The sequence below is a fragment of the Leptosomus discolor genome, chromosome 4 (genome assembly GCF_034619465.1).
Source record: "Leptosomus discolor isolate bLepDis1 chromosome 4, bLepDis1.hap2, whole genome shotgun sequence".
Taxonomy (NCBI): Eukaryota; Metazoa; Chordata; class Aves; order Leptosomiformes; family Leptosomidae; genus Leptosomus; species Leptosomus discolor.
The window spans coordinates 13,211,524-13,234,330 of record NC_141394.1 but is presented as its reverse complement, the minus strand read 5'-3'; the positions used below and the strand labels follow the sequence as shown (position 1 = coordinate 13,234,330).

General features: G+C 47.9%; 1 protein-coding gene across 1 annotated transcript in view; it reads right to left on the bottom strand.

Moving 5' to 3' along the window:
- The window catches only part of SCD5 (stearoyl-CoA desaturase 5), a 32,798-nt gene extending 10,301 nt beyond the window's left edge, over positions 1-22,497 (bottom strand). Inside the window, exon 1 of the mRNA XM_086464314.1 lies at positions 22,338-22,497. Coding sequence (XP_086320440.1) covers positions 22,338-22,497 — 160 coding nt within the window. The remainder of the gene's footprint in view (positions 1-22,337) is intronic.
- Between the last annotated feature and the right edge of the window lie 310 nt (positions 22,498-22,807).

Below are 22,807 nucleotides of genomic sequence, written 5' to 3'. Positions count from 1 at the left end.
ATTTCCAGGGGCAGGGGGAATGGCTGGCTGAGGCAGCAGAACAAGACAGTAGACCCGGGCCTGCTGAGCCATGCATCTGTGCATTCATTCCTTCTCGTTTGATGTATTCCCTGGTTTTGTCTCTGAATTCCTGTGTGATGGATGATCCATAGATGGATTGTTTTGACTTGCAACAAAAGAGGAGACTATGGGAAAGGGTTGGAAGAACAGTGCTTTAAAGCTGCTCCTCCTTTTGGAGAGAGACCAGAGGGAAAATGGGAACAGCTAGGAGGAAAGTATTACGTAAGTCCCAAATAAACTGGACCACTTAAAACTATTCACATTCAAGCTACCCAGCTGTCATGATACATAGACTTATGTCTATGTTAGAAAACAACATAGCTGTTAATATCTTTTAGCAGTACTCTTTAGACATAGTATGAGAAATCAGTTGTTTAGCTTAAATAAGTAAGTTTTAAATTGAATTAAACACTTCAGAGTTATAATGTTGTGTGATTTAGTATGCTAATTCCTTAGCTTTACTGACTTATCATGAGTAGCTAGATTTGCTGAAGCCTTAGGCTGCAAACGGTAAACTTTCACCTAGATTTACTGAACATGTACAGAACTTGTATCTATTCAAGCAAGACAAGGCCACGAGAACCAGTGTAAATCAGCAGATAAGTAGGCATCAAGGTTAAAACCATCAACAGCAGCTGCAACTAGTCAAGATACCAGCCTGCCTGGAGACAGTGAAGGAATCCAATACGGAGTCAGAAGGTGTCAGAGGATCTGAGGCACTTGAAGATCGCATGAAGGATTACATTGTAAGGGTATAAAAGCCCAGAGATTTCTTTGTTCGGGGTCCCTCTCTGGAGGCACCCAGCTTGCACTGACCCTGCTAACTGTACCACACTATTAAATTATTTTTGTAAGATTCAATGCCCGAAACTGCTTCAGGAAACCCTGGGTTTGGACTGTGCTTCTTTATCAAGTACAGGCTCATTTTACAAGGGTATAATTAAAACAAGAGTGGATAAGAATATTACAGTACAACCTCAAATGAATTTGCATGATCTGAAGCAATGTGCTGTTTAGCCAGGACTCCCAGCCACCCTACACACAGAGGCATGTTTTGCTTAAAACAGCCTATTTCAAATACCTAAATAGAGTTACTGGAACAAAAAGGGGAAACCCTGTCCCTAAAAGGGGTTTTTTTCTACTTATGTCTGTGTCTGCACAACAGTCTGTCCAGAAAGGAACCCTGTAGGGCACGCAGTGGCTAGAAAGAAATTCACAATCAGCTTTTCCCAATATGTAATGTAAAACTTCAATCTTTCCAAAAAGAAAACAAAAATATGTATATGTAAGGTGGGTGTCTACTGTGTCCCTCTATCCACTCCAACTCACAGTGCTTGAGAAAATATAACAGAAAGATATTTGGTAAAATAACGGTAACCGTATTTCATGTTGATTGTCAGCCCTGCGGACTGAAGGAGTAAATGGACCTTATCCACTCCACTAGAGCCATTAAAAACAGATTTACTCAAACTGTTTCACATTATGTACATGGTCCAAATTTCTGTCATCTCCCACACAGAAAAGTAAAGACTCTCTCACAAAATGCAACAGACAAATGGAGTCAGAATGGTCCTAGTAAAGACTACGCATCTCTAAAACCTGCTTTGGACACCATCACTGAGGAGGCAATTCTCCTTTTTGACAGGCTGCAGCATTCCAGCCGCTCCCAGAAAAGGCAGTTATGCCCAGTGCGCTGAAGTCTATCGCCAAATTCAGACTTATGCCTGCTTCCTGAAGGGAGGTACAGAAATGAAATTAAAATCATACATTCTCTCTGCACATTATTTACAGATTTTATTGAATTTACAGATTACGATCAGGTCAGTAAAATGCCAACACCACAACAACTCACACTCCAGTCTTTGCTGCAGTCTTGCGGTTCTTGCACAAGGACTTGGACTTCTATGAAATTAGGGAAAACCTATCCTGTCATTTTCTGTACGTGATGTTGAGCTGTGCAGAAACATCACTAAGGCCTTCCAAATCACTTAAATTACTATAATTATGGAAATAGATCTGTGACACACAGAATCCTGACATTATCCAGCTAACAGAAAAGTATTAAGATTATAGTCCCAAATCATTACAAGAACATATTGTCTATGGGCTTTACGACTGGCTAACCTCATGCTAGTCACAAGGGCTGAAATCTTCCATCTTCAGTAGTCTCTTTGCTTTCTTAAAGCACAAAGGGGGGCACTTCTCCCACTCAAAACAACAAATAGTTTAGTTACCAAGTGCTTCTCAAGGTATCCATCCATCTTAATCATGATTGATTGCTTAAAACCAGAATTAAAGATAAGTGGGTAGAACGAGACATACGGAACATTAAGGTTGATTTTGCTTTCTTTCTCTCTCCAGCGCAAGAATGAGGCTGAGTGACAGGTAACATACAGACCACATGGAATAGCTGCAATGAATACAAGGGAATTATGCCACTTGATGATTCAGCTCTTCTAGAGCTCAGCTTAACAGAGACTCATTCAGCCCACTCCACCAGCATTGCAGCAGAACGGACAACAGTATTTTGGGAGTTAGGGTGGCACCTAGACCCTAGGGCAGCCCCCAGTGTCCACTCCTTTGAACAGCACCTCCCAGCCCAGGCCCCCTCCCAGTATCATTCCCAATTCACACTTCCCGGGAAGCCCTGGGCTACAAACAGGAGGAGGATTGATCTGAAACATTTCTGCAGAACTTCTGTTGCTGCACAGGCGGCCTCGCAGGTAGCATGTCTCCAGCCATCAACCACAAGCAGGCAAGCTCAGCTATATTTCAGGACTGACTGGTGTTGTGCCCCAGCAAAAGGAGGGGGACACCTATTTCACAGGGGGCAGCTGGCATGTCGGGCTCTCCCCATGGTCAGGAACAAGCCAGCCCCGGTCTGTGCGGCTCAGCAAGCAGAGAGGCAGAAAGGCCAACCAGAATGAGGAAATCTCCTCAGAGCCTCTCAGAAACTTGCTGCCCTGATCAAATGGAGCTTTCCCAGGGCTTCCCTGGGCCACGACCACAAGCTCTGTCCTCCTGCCCTCTCCAGCCCTCCAGGGACTTGCCAGACCCAGCTGCTACCACAGTGATAAAGCTAAAATGGCTGGGCCTTATGCCCACACAACATGCCAACATGCCTATTTTTTGGCTTTGCAGAGGAGGAATCATAACAGCAGGAATTTTCCTAATACAAATCCTGAAGGCTGAAACATGCCCAGAAACAAACAAACAAACAAAATTACTCAGGAGTTTGGTGACCAGAGCAGAAACAAGTCCTGTCAGACAAATGCACTGTACAGTGATATCAGATTTCTGTGGTTCTTACAGGAATTAAGGTGCTTGAAAATACTACTTGGCCACTAATTCCCAGTGCATAAATAGCCGAGATAAACATTTGCCATGTAAAGATAGGTCTCAAGCTTTCCTTTGCAGAATAAATTACAAACTCAAACCAAAAGTCAGACTATAATCCACTTGTTTTTACATTAATTATGCACAGCTACAGTAACTATATGAGAAGAGAGCCACTACTTACCTACCTGGCTCATTTTTGAGGGGCAGGGAGTGAACAGCGAAGCAGCTCAGTTAATAGCAATTTCCCCTTACACTGAAAACTCCCTCTTAGACCTGTAACTAAATGGGTCTCCTAAGTAATAAAGAGCAAAAAACCAGAGTTACTGTAGAAAAAGGAAAAAAAAAAAAAGTACCAACAAACAACCTGTAATCCAAACAGTTAACAATATAGTTCTTAATTTAGTGAGGTACCTAATGTACAAAGAGGAAACTGCTAAAATAGCCAATTTGTCTTCTGCATGTTTTAGTAAGATAATTCTGCAACTGGGCTGACTTACCAAAGCAAAATCACACTCACAAAGAAACCACAGCATTTCAGACTTAATCTGTAGACTGAGCTGTGCTATCTGTATATACTGGCTTCACACACAACCACAGGCCACCACAAGTACTGGAGACTGAATTCAGCACAGATGACCACCTTGTTGAGGATAAATGATATATACTGCTTTTCCTCCTCTCAACCAGTGCTGCAGGGCTGTCAGGAGTGCAGCCTGGGACAGGGCTTTGTTGGAGTGTGATGGCGGAGGTTGTCAGTAACCACTGATGATGGATGTGAAGGAAGAACAGCAAGCCAGCAGCATCCCCACCACCCCAAGATGCCCAGCTATGATGCCAAGAGGTATTTCCACAGAGCTGTCCTCACCAGGAGGCCAGGCCAGCCCCAGCACCGACTGCACAGAGAGGGCTGCTCACGAAATGAGAGATGCTCGAGGGATAAGGAAGCCAGAGCTAGAAAAGGGCTGAGCGAGGACTTGCTAGCCACAAGCCTGGGGACAGAGCACGCAGAGCTGCCAGGCAGACAGGGCTAGCATCTAAGAGACCCAAGACATGGGAGTTCCGGCAACAGTACAGCAGCCTGAGCAGGAACTCTGAAGCCACCTGACAAAAGGTTGTGTCATGCTAATACCTAAGTAAAAGAAAAAAAAAAATAATTAAATAGTGGAATGAAAACTTCAAGAAGAAAAAAAAAAAAAAGGCAAAAGCAAAAGCTAACAGAGCAGAAAAAAACCTTTCTGGAGAGACCTGGGATGAGAGAGGAAACAGAGCACCAGAGAACAGATGTGTGAAAGACAGTGGGTTTAAGGCTGGTATTTCTGGTGGTGTGAAAAACAAGCTAGAGCTGTGCAGCTCACAGTTTCATATAAAAACCAGAGGGAGAGGAGGAAGATCCTTTCAAGCCATTTTCTGATCATTTATTCAGTTTTGCCTCACTCACGGACTGAAGGCAGTGCAGAGTGTCTGCTTCACTGAGCTGCTGGCAGGGAGCCATCTGCCTGGCATGGAGCTGAAGTGTGCCACTGGATTGGGAACACATCTCAGCGCTGACTCCACGGCTCTGCGTTCTGCCTCACACCTGCAGTAGGGTTCTCCTGTCACACACAGACTCCAAAGCAGCTCCTTCTCAGCATCAGCTCCCAATTACTATGTTCAGTGTGAGAGTTCAGATCTACTCTGCTAACGCAGATACCCATGTTATTAGGCACATGTCATCCTCACATACCTCTGCACCTTCTGAATACTGTGGCACTGCATGCCAAGGAGCTCCACAGGTCTGCAGGGCCCTCTTGGGCCTTTACTCCTGCTTCTGCTACTGTAAAATTGTTTCTTTTGAGAATCTACTCAGAACAAGAGCCGAATTACCTTCCTTAGCCCCTAAGACGTTGTGGGAATGCTCTGTGCCATGCCTGCTGCTCCCCAGAACAAGAGCTAGCTCGGCCTGGACAGGTGGTGGAGCCCCAAGTTAACATAGTTCTAGAGGATTTCAGTTGGCTATGGTTTACTTTGAATTGCTGTCTGCTCAAAGCAATGATTACAGGAGCTTTAGCTTTGGGCAAGCCCACTTTTCTTCCATTTATCTGAACATGCTGGCTTCAGGACAATTCCCTGGAAATGTAGCCCCTGGACCTCTTTTTACAGTCATGGTCACAGACATGCCCACAGCCATCCTCAGCTATGCCCATCCGGATGCCCATCGCAGCCAGGAGGGTGACCACAGCTGTGCAGAAAGGCCCAGGAGGTAGCTCTGGTCTCATCACCCCACCAGCTGGATCCTTGAGCACAGGCAGCTGGGCTGCAGCACCAGCCAGAGCCCTCTGCCAGGGCCAGAGCTTTACCCCCAAAAAGTAGTGTCCCCAGCCAATAGCTCTAACTGCTATCTCAGTTAAGACCCAAATCTCTGCAGGGAGGTTTAGGGCTTGCTGCAGGTCCAGGAGAAGTCCGAGATCTGGTGCAAGTACCTGAAACAACAGAGCCTATGCCAACAGTTCTGTGCTCTGCACAACTCAAACACCAATCACAGAGCTGACTCTGACTGGATAGTAAACCAGGATCTGTTTCAAAAAAGGATGATTTAATCCAGCAAAGGTTTTAAGTGGGTTCCTCCTTGTTTCTCCCTACTCTTTGTCGAGACCTCAAGGCAGAATTACTCTCAAACAAGGGATTTTACTTCCTTCTTCCATTGTCTCTGACACCCTCCCTGCAAGCTCTGCAATACACAAGCCACAGGCTAATGGAGTAAACTGGTGTGAAATGCCTCCATGGTGAGTGGGGCCCCAACATAGCTCTACCCTGGGCAGATAACAAGTTCTCCTTCCTGGAACCCTGAAGAGGCGTAAGGTCTGACAGAATCATTTCCAACCACGAGCTCACTCAATAGAGCACAGCATAAGCAAAATGCCTCTGAAATGGACCAGTGGGAGAAGTATTTAAGAGAGGGAACAAAGAGGAAGAGGGGGAAGAGAAAACAACAAGCAAGCCTGTGCAAAAGGACAAAAGAGAGAAACAGTGCACAGGGACAGGGAGAGGATACAAGACAGACAAGATATATGAGGTTAAACTACCATGCAAACAGGAACCCGGCAGGTTGCTAGGCTTCCAAGCACACTATGCCTGTGCACAGATGCTATTTATGGGAACATGCCAAAACCAATAGGCAGAAGATTTTTATTCAACATCCTTATTAATGACCTGAAAGAAAGGCAAACAGCATATTAATTACAACTGCAGATGATGCTAAATTTTGGAGCAGCAGTGACAGCGCTGAGAAACACAAAAGGATCCATGCAGAAACAGGAAAAGTAAGGCTCAAATTAAAGACAGGCAGGGGAGACAAGGCGGGGGTGTCACCCTCTATGTCAATAACTAGCTGGTGTGCATGGAGCACTGCCTGTGGATGGATGAGGAGCTGACCAAGAGCTTATGGGTCAGGATTAAAGGGAGGGCAGGGACAGGAGACATTATAGTGGGGGTCTGCTACAGGCCGCTTGCCCAGGAGGACTGAGCAGATGAGGCCCTCTATAGGCAGATAGGAGCAGCCACAAGTCCACAAGTCCTCATGGGAGAATTCAACAACCCCAATAGAGGGGTGATTCTTCCCCTCTACTCTGCTCTCGTGAGACCCCACCTGCAGTACTGCATTCAGCTCTGGGGCCCCCAGCATAAGAAAGACATTGACCTGCTCAAACAGGTCCGGAGGAGGGCCAAGACGACCAGGGGGCTGGAACACCTCCCCTATGAGGATAGGCTGAGAGAGTTGGGAGTTGTGCAGCCTGAAGAAAAGAAGGCTCTGGGGAGACCTTACAGCAGCCTTCCAGTGCTTAAAGGGGGCCTGCAGGAAAGGTGGGGATGGACTCTTCATCAGGGAGTGTAGCGATAAGAAAGAGGTAGATTAAACTGAAAGAGGGTAGATTTAGATTAGATGTTAGGAAGAAATTCTTTACTGTGAGGGTGGTGAGACACTGGCACAGGTTGCCCAGAGAAGCTGTGGCTGCCCCCTCCCTGGCAGTGTTCAAGGCCAGGTTGGACGGGGCTTTGAGCAACCTGGTCTAGTGGAAGGTGCCCCTGCCCATGGCAGAGGGTGCTGGAACTAGACAATCTTTAAGGTCCCTTCCAACCCATACCATCCTACGATTCTATGATGATCTGCCTGGATAGAAAAAGCAAAGTAATGTAGTTCAGGGGCTGATAACTGCAGACAAGAATCTGCAATGAGGATGAGATGCCAGGGGAAACAGGAGCCTGCAAGGAGGATCACCAACAGCTTATAAAATATTCTCAGCATGCAATATGCAAGACACCAGTGTGATTTTGAATAGCAGGCATAGAGGTATCATCTCACTGTCAGAGAAAGGCAATGAAAACTACATCAGGCAACTAATCAAAAAATGGAGGGGAACGGGAGATCAACAGCATAAAACATTTGAGCCACCTTTTTCAGAACAGCTCATTATCCCCATGGCTGGATTTCCAGAAAACCTTTACTACGCCCAGCGCCAAACTTCTGAAAACCTGATTGTCCAGGGGACTGACCTTTTATGAGGATATGGGGAGATATTGACACAGCCTGTAGCTACTTCACAGGCATCTAAGTGGTTGCTTAAAGTGGAGTAGACATCTTCCTCCAAAAACGTTAACTCTGCTGTATGCTGAATATCAAAATTAGAACCTCTTCCATTTCTGAAACCTGGGACCACATTAGAAACATGAACATGTATTTAATATTTGTGAATCCAACAGATTCCAGATTGCTTTTATCTGGATATTAAAAAAAAAAACAAAAAACAAACAAACACAAAACAAACAAATCAACTAAAAGAAGAAGCCCAACAAGCACTGGTTTCACTCTGCATATCTGAACAGACAATGCTGGCTCCTGAAAGACACGAGATGACTGGACATCCTTCTGAGGCACAGATTACAAGGAGACACTGTGTCAGATAGCAACTATCCCCATGTTACCAATGTCAAACATAACCTAGTTACATGGAGCAAATCACTATTATCTCTGAGGGACAAAACATCAGACATAAAAATAGTAGCAGTGAAACAAAATCAATTGCTCATTCACAATGGCACTACTGTCAACATATAAAACATCTTTAAAATACAGAATAATGTCACATGGCTGCTCCCATTTGGCGGCAACACAAGGAGCCTGGCACCGACTTGCACCCAGCACCCGCAATCCCTGCGTGTGCAGGGAGAAGAGGAGGGATAGCATGGCCAGGAGCAGGGAAGGGAATCAGCCCTTGCCAGTTCCACTTCTGGCATCTCTCTCATACGTGGCTAAAAACCTCATAGTCCCTTGCAGAAGCAAGGGATATGGACATTCCATTCAACCACAGCAAGGTCACTACTTTGAACCTGACACAAGCCTGAAGAGCTGTCATCCTCACAGTTTGGTCTAGGTGACTTGTACCAAATACAGATCCCATCACACCCCCATTTTGCAAACAGACTTTGGGACTAGGCGAGTTTTGTGACTATTTGAGCTCTTTTGCATGTTACAAAATCCAACAAATGTTCTTCTGGTCCTGATGCAGCAAATCACTGATTCAGTTTTAAGTCAAGTGATCACCAACCATAGGTCAGCCAGCAAGAGGATGTACTACATCAAGTGCCAGGAAGCAGAGCAGGAACTCCCAGATTACCTCTGTCTCAGCAGTACCAACAATGGGGTAAAACACATGGGGGAAGAGTGCTTGCCACTCCAAAAAACAGATGACATGCCTTACAAGATCAGAACAGTGGCTCACCTAGCCCAGTACCTTTTCCCCAACAGGGCTAAGAGGAGTTGCTATTCAGAAGAGACAAAAGAAAAAAAGAAAAAAATTAAAGAAGGGGAAAAAAGACAACACAGCCCAGTTACTGTTGCACTGAGTGCCTCCACACTGATGGACTTCAAGATGTGGCATTTTGCACAGACTACATGAAAATAAATAATTACCAAGGCTGGAGGCCATCCCAGAGTTGTTATCACACTTGCTCTTACCAGGAGGGTGACAGATCTTGGATCAAGACAGCCGCCAAAAGTCAGCACCTTGGTTTTGTCTTGTTCTGAGGACAGCAGCCCCATTTACTCCTGCGCTGGTGCAAAGCAGCGTGCAGAGAGCTCAGAACAAGCTGCACAAGCATTGCTCTCTCCTAGGACTGGCCATTATCACTGACAGCTATAGCCCTAGCAGATTTTAGTAGCTGATGTTCCCGTGGCCTCAAGTCAACAGGTAGGAGACCCCCAGCTGGGGCTGCCAGATTCTTCTTCAGACTGCTGAACACTTCCTCTGTCACCCCACAGCATCCCATTCAGGGGGTGCTCTGGCAGACAGAAAGATCACAAGTCAGCAAAGAAAGCCAGGAGCACCAAAAATGCAACACAAACCAGAAAAACATCCAGTGCGCTCACTGTGATGAGAAACAGGGTATAGAAGAAATCTGCATACTCCAGCCACAAAAGCACACCCCGTTTGAACTTCTTGTTGGAGGGCATCTGATTTCTGTTTGTGTCTGCCTTTCTCCCAAGCTCTGTGTCACAGCCTCTGCCCACAGCCACTTCCTGCCAGCCCCCTGATACAAAGCCCTGCTCACAACCAACCTGCAGTGTTATTTTATATCTGCTCAGGGAGCTGTTCCTTGAGTGGTGTCTTTGGTTTTCAGTTGCTATCGTGGAAAAACCTTAGCTCTCCCACTGCCATCATTCCGAGGACAGCTTCAGAAGCATACAGCACCCAAGTCTCACTACTGGGTGATGACATTCCCAACGCTGTTTAGCCTACAAGATCTGATGCATTTCCAGCCCCAGGGGGGAGTGTCTGAAGTTACATTCAGCAAAGGCTTATACATTTTCGCACACACTGTGTCTGTAGCAGTTTAAGGATCAGGAGGCAAGATCCTATGGATACAGGATAGAGTAATTTCTTAAGACTTGAATTCTAGTGACACTAATGTCCAAGAAAGCAAATCTTTTGCTTGGGGAAGAAAAATCAAGAAACACAAGGGCTGTGTTTTACCTGTAGACATCAGTTACCTTTTCAACAATAGGGTAGCTGAAAACAACCGACCTTAAAAATGCTGTTGTCACAAGATGTCTTGTACATGACACTGTTTTGTGGAAATACTCTCTCCACAGCTGGAGTAGCCAGCAAAGTTTTAGGCAAACCACTGTGTGACAAAGCCTGGCAAGAAATTTTCATCTCAGCATAGGCCTTTTTTTTTTTTTTCATCCCTTTATATAAAGGGATACCACAACTTGACTTATTTGTACAACTAACTACTTGAGGATTAAAAAAAACAGGGATGGACATGCAACATTTGTCCATTTACACACCAGCATTTTACCTCTGCTTATTCAGAGCTTTTTTGCGCTATCATTAAATAACACCAAGTTTTGGGATATATTTTCTTAGAACACTGTGTCTGCCCTCAGAAAGGAAAGTTTTCCTATGCCAAATTAGATCAACACTTGGTCTATCCAAACTTCTCATTTAAAAACGCTGCTTGATGTCACGCTCTGCATTGGTGGGAAGGTGAAGGTCAACATGCAGCATTATTAGACCTAGATTAGATATCAAGTCTCGAATACACATCTTCAGTTCTGCCACCCTCCAGGGCAACCTCAGAGATCTCTTCCTCCACAGCTGAGAGACTTGAGGAGCAATAACACAGCACTTAATCCACATCATCCTACCATAAAAAACCCTCATTTCCTGACCTGGAACTACATTTACTAAGGAGAGAAATTTTCAGCCTTAGTCGCTAAATTGCTGCCAAGAAGAAATGCTGAATTAGTGCCCTGGCCCTGGGGTCTCTTGAAAGGAAACACTTCTCTGCTAGCAGATGGAGTCAATTGGGCAACCACTGTTCACTGAGCCCTGCTAACTATCAGAGGCTGGCACCAAAAGCACCTTGGGCTGGATTCAAACTAGCAACTGAGAATTAAAAACCACCAGCATGCAGCAGCACCAACTCCCGCTGCCCACCATACAATGCATGCCAGCCCCCACACGGAGCCATGCATTCCTGTGAAGACCAAACGTCTGAAATCCCAGTCCAGAAGCGGGTTCATCTAAATTTAGATCATTCTCTGAGCTGTTCTAAATTGAACCAACAGAGAAAGAGGGAAGAGGCAGTCCATCAAAGGCAAAGGGGAAGCAGAATTTCAGAGCTGCAGAGGATGAACTTATCCCCTTTCTCCTGCCCCTCTGTACCATAGTGGAGGAGCCCCAGTAGTATCCTCTTGGCCCTGCCATCACCAGCTCATGAAACACAGGCTGTTTCTGCTTGGATGCACATGCCTATGTATGCATTTTCAGGAACATTCCCCAGAGCTAGCCCTTTTGGCTGAGTATACAAAAGACTTTATTCCAGTTGGAATAGCAGAAACGTTCACTGACAACTGCAGCCAATATGACATAAATAAAGCAAATACAGCAATGGAAATCACAGCTGACAGCAAGTATTCCAGTGAATGCTAAAATTCCCCTAGGATGCAAATACAGATTCCCTGCACTCACCAGTAACTGAAGATTGCCTTAAGATGATGAACAGTTTATACATATTTTTAGATCAAAAGAGAAAGCTGGAAGGTACACTGATTTCTCTGAAATTTTTGATGCTTATGTGTAGCTCCTCTCAGCTCAGCCGAATCCTGCGTCATCACAAAACTATAGGCAGATTTCACTTCTCTCCCAGTGACTTCACTGTTGTCCTCAATCTGCTGGCTACAGCTCTAGTGGTGTTTAAGTGCTCTATAAATGTCAAGAAAGAATTAATGCCAATTTTGTCTCTTTTTTCAAGGACAGAGCAAAGAAATAGTGTGCCTAAGCCATTAGCACTGCACTCCAGAGGCCTGTATTCAGCAGGCAGCTCTGCCTCAAGGAAGAACAATTAGTTACTAGATTTAGCACCCCTGACCACTACCAGCCAAAGCTTGCCCTGTATGCAGCTGGGTCCACGGCAGAGGAATGGCTTCATCTCATCGCTCACGCTGTGCATGCTGGCAAGACCACCCAAAGCACAGAGCCAGGGAACAGGAGCTCCTCAGCTATTAGAAACAGATGTGGCACGCTACTTACTTGTGATTTGGGCAAACTGAAAGCTTCTGCGTTTTACAACCTCTAGACATGGGGCACAGGAAAGGAGCAGGGCTCAGCAGGGAGCAATCCCCTTCTGAACTGCTGGGCCTCCAGGCACAATTCCCAGGGGGTGCAGCAGTACCTTTGTCCCAGCTCCCTGCTGAACATGATCCACTGCACAGGACAGACCCTGCTCCAACTCAGTACCCTCCCAGGCCAGCCAGCAGCTGGTGAAGCACAGCTCTGATGGTTTTGACTTCTCAGGACTTCAGACTGAATGATGCTGACACCCCTCTGTATCACTGCATCTTACCCAGGTGTTTCGTGCCTGCTTCACTTGTACGCTGTCAGCTCCCACACCTTTTCCTCCCCTTTCCAAAAGGAAACAGAGTTCAAAGAAAAACCTGTTGCAAAAAATGGACTGTCCCTTTTTCCCTTCTTCTGGTAGTTTGAGTCTCAGAGCTGGGCTCCAAGTGCTACACCTCATTAAAATCAGAAGGCACAAGCCTCTTGCATCCAGCCAAACATGCGGCACACAGGTCAGTTACCCAGAGCCACCAGGTTAGAGGATGGTGCTAGGGGAGATAAGGACACCTTTGTCTCCATCACAGCAGGCAGGCTGATGTTGTCAGCTCTGCTGGGCACTCACTGGATGACTGCTCACCATGCTCCCTGAATGACTACTCACTGCACCCCTCCAGTTCAAACAACTCTAGCCCAGCCCTGCTCCCGCAGTGTACTCTGGCACAGGGAGAAGGCCCACGCAACAGGCCTCTCCCTCCACCTACCCAGCAAGATGTTTTTCGTATTTCACCACCACCTGTGTACACACTGCATAAGAAGGCCAGCTTCCAGCTCCCTGCTGAATAGCAGTCAGGCAGTTTTTGGCCAACTAGTCATCTACCAACTAGCCATCTACCAACTAGCCGAGCACACCAGTCTATCCCTCTGCATCAAAGGTAAGAGCCAAAGCCAATGTAAAACAAGGACAGCCTTGCTATGGCTTCTGGAAGGAGGTCTGGCCACATGTGCATGCCTGTCTCACTTCAGCTGAGTGCAGGAGAAGCAGCAGCTCAGAATGAAAATTGTCATCTATGACTACCATTACAACTGATTGCTTCAGTTGACTATAAAGGCCCTATTTTCCACACCTACAGCCAAGTGCATTCTGGAAAGAAGTTACAACCTCACGGTGCTGGCCAAAAAAAATTATTAAAAGGCAAAAGCCCTTTTTATACCTTCAATCCTCTATAAAATAGAGAGTTTCTGGCATTTTCATAAGACATGCTGCCATTTCCAACCTGCAGTTACCCAACAGCCATACATTTCCCTTCTCCAGTGCCCTGGTAGTGGCCCTGCCTGAAGGATCACCCAAAGGGCACCAAGTGGGAGCCCAGGACTGCTCTCCCTCCACCCTGCATGCTGCCAGGTCTCAGAGAACCTATTTCCAGTCTTTCCCATCAGGACCCACTTTTGCTGCTCTGCTCTGCCCAACCACTCCTCTACATGAGCTCCAGCCTTTCTGCATCTCAACTCCTCCCCCTCCATTTATGAAGAACATGAAATTAAGCCTCAGAAACACCTTGTCTCACCCTGGCCTTCAGCTTCTCTCCAAGCTCTCGGGTGTCCAGGAGGGCACACCGAGCTTGTACATCCACCCCAGTCCTCGAATGCAGCAATGGCTGGTTAGAGCAGCACAAACCCCATCCAGGTGCCTTCTCCCTTGCTTCTGAAATGCCACTCAAAGGCCTGGGCAGAAGTCCCTTTACAGATCCAGCTGTGTGGCCATGACAGAAGACATCCTGTGAACTACTCCAGATGCAGAGCGCAGGGTAGGAGCAGCCAAGCACTGCAGCCCCTTCCACTAACACAGCAGGATCCCACAGGCACAGAAGACATTACAGTGAGGCTGAGTTGGGGAAGATACGAAACACTCAAAAATACAAAGTCAGACAAAGGACAGAGACAAAGAGTTGGGCAAAGAAAGAGTTCAGTCAAGAAGAGCTCCCCGATTTGCCAAGGCACGTTATTTTATTCTGAGCCACTCAGAACATCACCTGCGAAGCCAGTGGCCAACAATGGGTTAAGAAAGATCCTCATGTTCAGTCTCCCTCCATAAATCCCCATCTTCCTGGTGCTGAAGTCCCTGCACAAGTGGGATGACACACAGGATTCCTGATGCCAGCATCTGACAAAACAGCCCTCCTCTCTCTTTCCTATCAGCCTTGCTTTACTTAGTACAGTAACTGTTAATGTTTCAGCTCCCCAGTGGAGCAGTACAATTTATCATTAGCCTACATATAAAATAAAATCTGACTGCAAGAAATTGCTTGGCTTCAATTATAACATCAGCATTAATTACAAGTGCAACTGTAATTGCAGGGAGGGAAGGCAGAGTAGCAGTGATAAGGATGCATACTAAATTCTGGTGGGTGAGCTGATGTTTTCCATCCCAGCCCTCCCAGGAAGAGGGAGCAACACCTCATTGACAGCAGTTGCAGCAATCCTACACAAACAGGTCTGCATGGCTCACACTGCTCTGCCTGGTGGCATCTCCTGGAGAAGAGGCATGTGATCTGCTCCCAGCTCCTTGAGACTTCCCCTGATGCTGACACAACTCTGACCAATGTGTTCCCTCTACTTTAAGCAAAGTCCGATCCAACTCATCCATGGGAACTCCTCAGAGCCTGTATACTGACATGCCCACCTCCATACGTAACTGAAGACAAAAAGCTAGAGCCACAAATCTCTGTTGTCTCCCTAGAGAGTGTCTGCACCAGCTCTGGAGCAGCAGCTGGAGAAGGCATCTCACACTTCTGTGGCCCATGGCTTGGGCTTCTGTGTGTTTGACACAGCCAGCTCTGGCGCTGCCAACAAACCTCCCCTGCTCTTTCTCTCATGGGGCTGCTACACAAGGATGCTTCTCCCAGCCCCTTGATGTCAGGGGGCAGTGTGAAGCCAAAAATCCCTGTCAAATTCAGTAGCAGCAGAGCTTTGCTGGATCCAGCTCTCATCTCTCCCATCGCACAGGTCAAAGGGAAAGAGTATTTGAGGTTCTTCTAGTTTGCCTGGAGCACAGAGAGCAGCCAAGGGCCCAACAGTGCTTCATGCCGGGTGAACATGGCGATGGCAATGGCGATGTCTATGTTTAAACATAAACAGCTTCACTACTCACTCACCCATTCATGCTGCCCAACTGCAAGAATTTGTTAGGAGTGCCTTGAACCCATCTCCCAAGAACAACAGGACCAAAGGGCCATCACATGCATCCAGGGCTCAGCACACACATGCTCTGCACCCACACAGACATCAGATTTTTTTTTTTCTCCATTCCTTGATCGTGTTCACAGTGACCACATAACGTGCAGCATGCAAAACAGAGGGAAACAAAACAGAGAGAAACAAATTGGTGTTCAATGCCCTGGGGATGAAATCAAGACAGGGAACAAAGATAGGTACTTACAGCTGAACATGGTGAAGTTCACAAACAAGACCTTAAGGAACCATCTCCAGCAATAGTTAAAACAAGAGAGGAGTGAACACTGGGGAAGGGAACACATCTGACAGTCAGGAGTGTCCTTTACAGTAGAGCAACTCAGAGCAGGATCTGGAACAGCCCCAGGACCATTCTCACGTCTGTGCATTGTTAGGTGGAGGGTGTGTTCCCCAGCTCTACAGTGGATACAGAGCTCAGACCACTCCTAGATGCAAAAGGCTAGGGAACAGCATGTTACAACCACCCCCAGCTCCAGGGCGCTTGTCATTTTTAAGGAATGAATCACTGTTTGAGAAAAGACTCTGTTCCCGTCAGAGATGATGGGAGTTCAGCTCTTGATGCTGAGAGGGAAGGAACAAGCCAAGAACTTGACTATTAAGAGTGACATCTGTAAAACAACGCTTTCAAACAGGGCAGGGGAGGAAAAGCCAGTACAACCCACTCTGGATATAAGCAGGACTATTCCCTGGTGCTGATGTGCACCTCAGAGATGCAATTCCCATCTGAAGGTCCACCTCTTCTCTGCTCATCTAGTGGATCCACTGCTTTCTTCAACTGCCGAAAGCCCCATAGAACTAGGGGCTGATGGACAACAAGGCTGGCCTCCTGTATGCCACAGAAACCTCCCAGAGCTGCTCACTGGTCATGGCAAGGACCATTCTGTGAGCCAGCGGACAGAAGATCTCTCCTGGGAGTAAGGCGAGATAAGGTCCTTCTGTTCATTAAGCCACTCCCACTAAGGTGACCACAAACACCTCCACAGAGGTATCCAAGAGGAAAGCATTTGCTACCTGATTCCTGACTCAAAACCTTGCCTACAGAAATCACCTGAGCATAACCACTTTGCAGGACCTGGAGGGTGCTCCTGCCAGAGCAGCAGCAGGAGTGACAGTAGGAAAAGTTTTAATCAAATGTTTCCATTTCATGCCTGTGAAACAGGTATCTCCACTCTTCTTCATCTCTTAATATTCACTCTTAGTATTTCCACACTCCTTCATCCACAGAGGTCTCAGAGGTACCGACTGGAACTTCCTTGGAGCTAGGATTTTTTATTTACAGCCATCTGTGCAGAGTTTCTAATGCTGTGCATAGAAACGGTTAACTAAAACCAGTTAATAACGAAAAAGCCAGTAGATGGCACTCAAGAATATGCAAGACACGAAATGTGCAAGACCACTAAAACTTGCATCTGCAGTGCACAACATGTGCCTTATCATAGACATGCTACCGAAAGGGCTGAGAAAGAGTGATGATCTTGCTAGTATCCTCCAGGCACAGCAACAGGAAGTGCTAAGACCACAATCGCTTTAATCTCTCTTATCGAAGGGAACCAGGTAGCAGGATTTGGATCCAGACCCACGCCTGGGAGCAGCCTGTGTTTTGGTGGGGACACAACTGGGCAACACCACTCAAGCGCAGGGGAAAGCTGTGGGTAAGCATGGCATGGGGCCCACCATGGCTGAACATGATCAATCTGGCATTCTCAAGAGCACCAAAACATCTCCTAAACCCTACTAAAATAAGAGCAACAAGCCTCCCCTTTCACATGAGCACTGTTAGAGCAAGGCCACCCTCCTCCCTGATCCCAGGCTCTGGCAAGGCATATCAGCGTGTGAACATCTGATCGCTCAACTATCAGGCAGCTCTGCAAAACACACCCAGATAATACAGGGTTTCTGGGTCACCATGCCTGTGCCAGTTTTTAAAGTTGTTAGTACCAGTAAAGCTTGGCATCCTGAAAGAAAATGTTTTAAAGTAGGTAAACAGCTTAATCTTTTGTGGAATTTTTCCTGTAATGCATTTGGCTACTTTAAGTGCTTCCTCACAAGCCTTCTGTGAAAGCTAAAAAGCACCTTCTTCTAAACAAAGTCTGAGACCCTTACACATCATGTGGTCCCTCAGAATGGAGTCTTTAAGAAAAAGAAGCCATCATTAGGCCATAAAAAAACCCCAAAAAACAAAAACCAAAACAGTTAGCAGCAGAAACACTGGGCCCTGCAGTGAAATACGTTGGTAATTTTCTCTGTACAGGGATTTCAGAGGTTTTTTGCTTTGCTTTCTTAACCCCAACAGATAACCTCACTGAGACTGCAACAGGATGGAGCTGGCTGAAGCAAAGAGGTTCCTGGTTAAGAAGCATCATTTAATGGCACATCACAAACTTAGGGGATGAGCCATACACGGAGCTTCCTACCAAGTGGTCTGTAGAAAGAGGTGCAGCAAGTCCAGCCCAAAAGAGGCCATCAAACCACAGCCACATCCACAGCCCCAGCTGGTCACAAGGATCCCTTTGCATGAGTTCAATCCTGGGGAACGTGTGTGCCTGGCCCAGCCAGCAGACCCATCCCTGATTTCTGGCCCCACTAACAGTGAGGTGCTCCCACCCGGCTTCAGTTCCTGATATCAGTCTGGAGAGAATGGTGATCCCTCCCCCTCAAACCTCTCTACAGGGGATGCTAAGCACCAGGAGCCCAAAGCCCTGCAAAAGCAGGTGGACAAAGAGAGACCTGAAGGGGAAGGTCCACGTACCAGCTCCCTGTGGCCCAGGCTGCACCATGCTCTGGGCTTTGCAGGATGGCCGGTGAACCCTGCCAAACCTGCCCGCTGTGCCCAGCAAGCCTACTGGTGGGACTGGGGGCAGACGAGACTCAAGGCACGTTTCCTCAACAGCTCCCACACCTTTCCAAGGCTTGGAACCTGGAGTGCAAGGACAGAGACAGCAAAGCACCAAAAGGAAGGAGGGACCACTTATCGCAAGCTGCCTGGCTCTGGATCAGGAGGCAAAGGGGAAGGCAACAAGGCCTTCTTCACACACCACTGCACCAGACCACAAGTCAGGTTGGAAAAGAGCAAGGCAAGAGGGCTCCCACTGAGCACAGTTGGGCTGGCAGAGAGGAAGACATTTCAAAGGCACAGTGCTTGGATGGCTACATGGCTGTCCCATGGGCACAGCCCAGGGCTGCTCAATGCCTCACACATATCATCTGCTGCCTCTTGGGTCAAGGCAGTTCCCAGCTCCTGGAAAATTGTGACATGAGTAATTTATTGTTTTTGTTCAGCTTGGACAGAAACCAAATTCCACAGAGGCACTGCGATGGCCCCGAATGCCTATGTTTTAACTGGTTTATCTGTACATCCCTTGAAAGATAACCAAATTCCTGGTGCCCTATGGGCACCCAGAATGCTATTTGGGATCCCTTGTGCAACCCCAGCTCCATGTGGGGTGCCAGAAGCTGTAACGCAGGCCTCAAGGTGCTAGTGCAGGAGGCGATGAGAACAGGTGAGCACAGTTAATCCTGAGTAAACAATCGGCCGAACCTTTGCTTGGCGTTTTTCCATTGTCTATTATGTACAACTGGATGAATGTCAACAAATTACTAATGAAAATGAGTCCTGCTGAGCAGACAGTTTGGCTTGAACAGCTGTTTTCTAGGTAGCACAGTGGTGTTTCAGCTCCATTTAGCAAGCAGTGGTGAATCTGCCTTCTGGGGTGGGAAGGAAGAAAGCAAACCCTGTACAGAGGGAGGGAAGCATCCAGTCTGCCCCAGCTGAGAACCCACAGAGAAGTGGATGTCTCAGGGGACAAGAAAGTAAAAAGACAAGCAGGCAGTGGTGAGTCACGGGAAGCTGCCTGGTTCCTGCCAGACACCACAGAGGTCACAGTCAGCACTGGCAAGCCACTCTTCGCAACACTTGCTCCCGCATCTTACCCACGAGGGAGCAGTGGTGGGGAGCACAGGAGAGAGCAATGCAAGGGCTTGCATAAGATTACTGGGAAACTTCCAAAGACCCAGGCAAGCTTGGGAAGAGAAAGAAAACCACAGATGGATGCAACAAGGGCTGCAGCTCCTCTGTCTGCATCCTTCAGTGTACGCACATCTCTGCACTACCTGACACTACTCACCTGCCACCCAAGTTTGCCGCTGTGCTAGCCCTGCTCCAAAGGCTAGTTGGCAGCCACCACCCAGAGAAAGGCAGTCTTACAGCTGGTCTGCACAGGGAAAGAGACATGGAGAACTGGGGAGGGCAACGAAGACACCTGATCGACACTTCTTCCTTCCAACACTACTGGTTGGCTCCTTCCAGAGCGAAGTGATGTGGGTTTGTTAACTTAAGCAACAGCAACTCTGCTTTTGCCTACCCTGAGTCTCTCAGAGGGACCTTGGACACAGGCCTTCCCCATGACAGCCAGCTACTTTCATCTGACATGCTCTGCAGGAGATCCTGTATTTTCACCTTGCCCACCAACTCTGAGGGGGGCAGACTCCACAGCAGCCAGCTGCGAGAGCAGCACATAGTGTCCAGCTGGCCAGGACAGCTGGAGCCAATGCACTCGCTCCCTGCGGTGAAGCCACTGTAAAAACCACCCGACAAACTCTTGTAAAAACTTTGTGGTCTGCTTTAGGGTGGCTGTCAAAAAAAAAAAAAAAAAAAAAAAAGGAGAAATGGGAGGCTCTCACTTTCAGAAAGAAAGGCATTAAGCTGCAAAGTCATTGAGACCTGTTTATTATTTAGCATCTGTTTAATTTCAACTAGGAAAAAGTACCTTGGGGGATGGAGCGCTGAATTGCTAATTCAATCCTTTGGATCCAGCCTTAGGGAGTTTTGTAATTAAGACACAGTGAAATTAGAGATGATTTCAACTTGTCTTCTTAGAAAGGCAAAACAGATAAAAAGAAAGCCCACTTGTCCACATGCTATGGGACCTAGACCACAAGTTGTGTGTTCTGGCCACACAGCTGGTTGCAGGATCTCCCAGTCTCACCAACCATCAAGCTCTAGCCAAGGTAAACTATCAAATCAGCCTGAAGACAAGAATAGGGAGGCGAGAGGAGTAGCACTCATAGAAGGAAACCAAGCAAAACACAACCATCCTGCAAACCTTTTCTGGTCACGAGCGAGCCACATAATGGTTTGTGCAAACCAGGCAGCCAGTCACACACCAGGTCCCCACCAGGGACCCAGAAAGAATTTCCCAATTAAGAAGTTGTCAGAGGACAGTAATTGAGAGAACGGTTTATTTCCCAATCTGAAACAGCAATGGTGGTTATTTCTAGGGGTTTAAGAGATACCGAGTATCAAAAGCTGAACCAGCGAAAGACAGATTTAGGAATTCCTCAAACAGAAGAAATAAACCTGATTTCTAAAGTGTTTGGCTGGGGCTTCTTGAGAGTCACCTCAACACTACTGACAGTTGCCTAACAACCTGAATTCCCTGCAGAGATCCTTCTTTCCTCTACTTGTACAAAAGAGCCCTGGGCCATTACATTCTCCATTCACTCAAAAGCTCCCCAAAGCAGGTCTTTTACCCAAGAAATTGCACCAGCTCTAAGTAGCATTCAAGTTTTTATCCTTTTATCTTTTACCTCTTGGTCACCCACATTTACATTACTCTATACACAATTCTGCCCAGTAAAGGATGATGCTGGCATCCACCATCTATTAGTCTCACAAACCCTGAGAAACATTGCACGACACTGCAGTGCTTCTATGTAGCTCTTCTCCCAGCACCATTCTTTTGTGGAGAAAAGAGGCCCTTACTGTAGGATGGAAGTAACACGCTGTATTACGCTCTATTTTATATTCTCTTTCCCAAACCAAATCCTCAGGTTTTCACAGATAGTAAGACCGATGCAGCAAGATGCCTCACCTCAGAAAGCACAGCTGAGCTTATTTTCTCCTCACCAGCATCTTACAGCTCTTCCTCGACTTTTAAATCTTCTACAATGAGAAGATCTATCACCTTTCCCAAGAGGCAAAGGATAGGGTGATTTTCTACTCCCAACCGGAGCAGAAAGACGTGGGTGTTCAGAAAGTAACAAGAGGAAGCAGCAAAGGGAAGGCAAACACGTTCTCTATCATACTTTTAAACCGAAATATCAGCTGCTTGACGCTTTTTTTTAAAAAAAAAAAAAAACAAAAAACACCACACACTGATAAATTTAACCGGAGGGAGGGTGGCTCCTGTTTCTACAGCAACCGAGGGCCCGGCGCGGCGCTGGAAATGGCATCCCGGGAGCAGTCGGGTGGGGACGGGAACAAAAGCGGCGGAGGCTGCCGGGCACCGCGGGGGTGTCCGCCGCCCCCGGCGCCCAGCGCAGCGCTCAGCCGACGCCCGCCCGCGGCTCGCCACGCCAAACGGAGCGAAACGACTGCACAAATAAACAGGGGATAAATACACGGGAAAAAAAAAAAAAAAAAAAAAAAGACGCGGCTTGCTCCCCCACCGCCGGCCCCGGAGAGGCCGTGTGGGAAACCCTCCGCCCCGAGTCGAGGGGGGGCCGCGCCGGGGTCCCAGCCGCCAGGAAGCCGCCTCCTCGCGCCCCGCCCCACCTGTGGCGCAGCGCAGTCCCGAGCCGCCCCACACTCACCCCAGAGGAGGGTGAGGAGCTGCGCCTGCGGCACCAGGCTGAGCGCGTAGACGGCGCCCAGGTGCAGCAGCCCCATCAGCACCACGTTGCGCCAGACGATGGCCTGCCCGCAGCCCGCCGTGCCCGCCTCGCCGCCCGCCACCCGCCGGGACCCGGCCATCTCGCCGGTGGGGCGCTAGGAGTGGCGGTGACCCCCGCGCAGTGCGGCCAAGGAGCTGCTAGGGGCACCCGGGCCGCGCCGCCGCATCTGTTGCTGTCGCCTCCTCCATGGAGCTCCCGCGCCGCCGGCTGCGCCCCGCACCGCGGCGGAGGGCGGGCGAGGGGGCGGCCGCCGGCCCTGCATAGCGACAGCCAATAGCGGCCGCGGAGCGCCCCGCCCCGCCCCCGCCGTCGCCGAGGGGCCCGCCTCGCGGGGCGCCCCAGCGGCTCCGAGATCACTCGCGGTGGTAGCCCCAGCGGCGGCCCGCGGG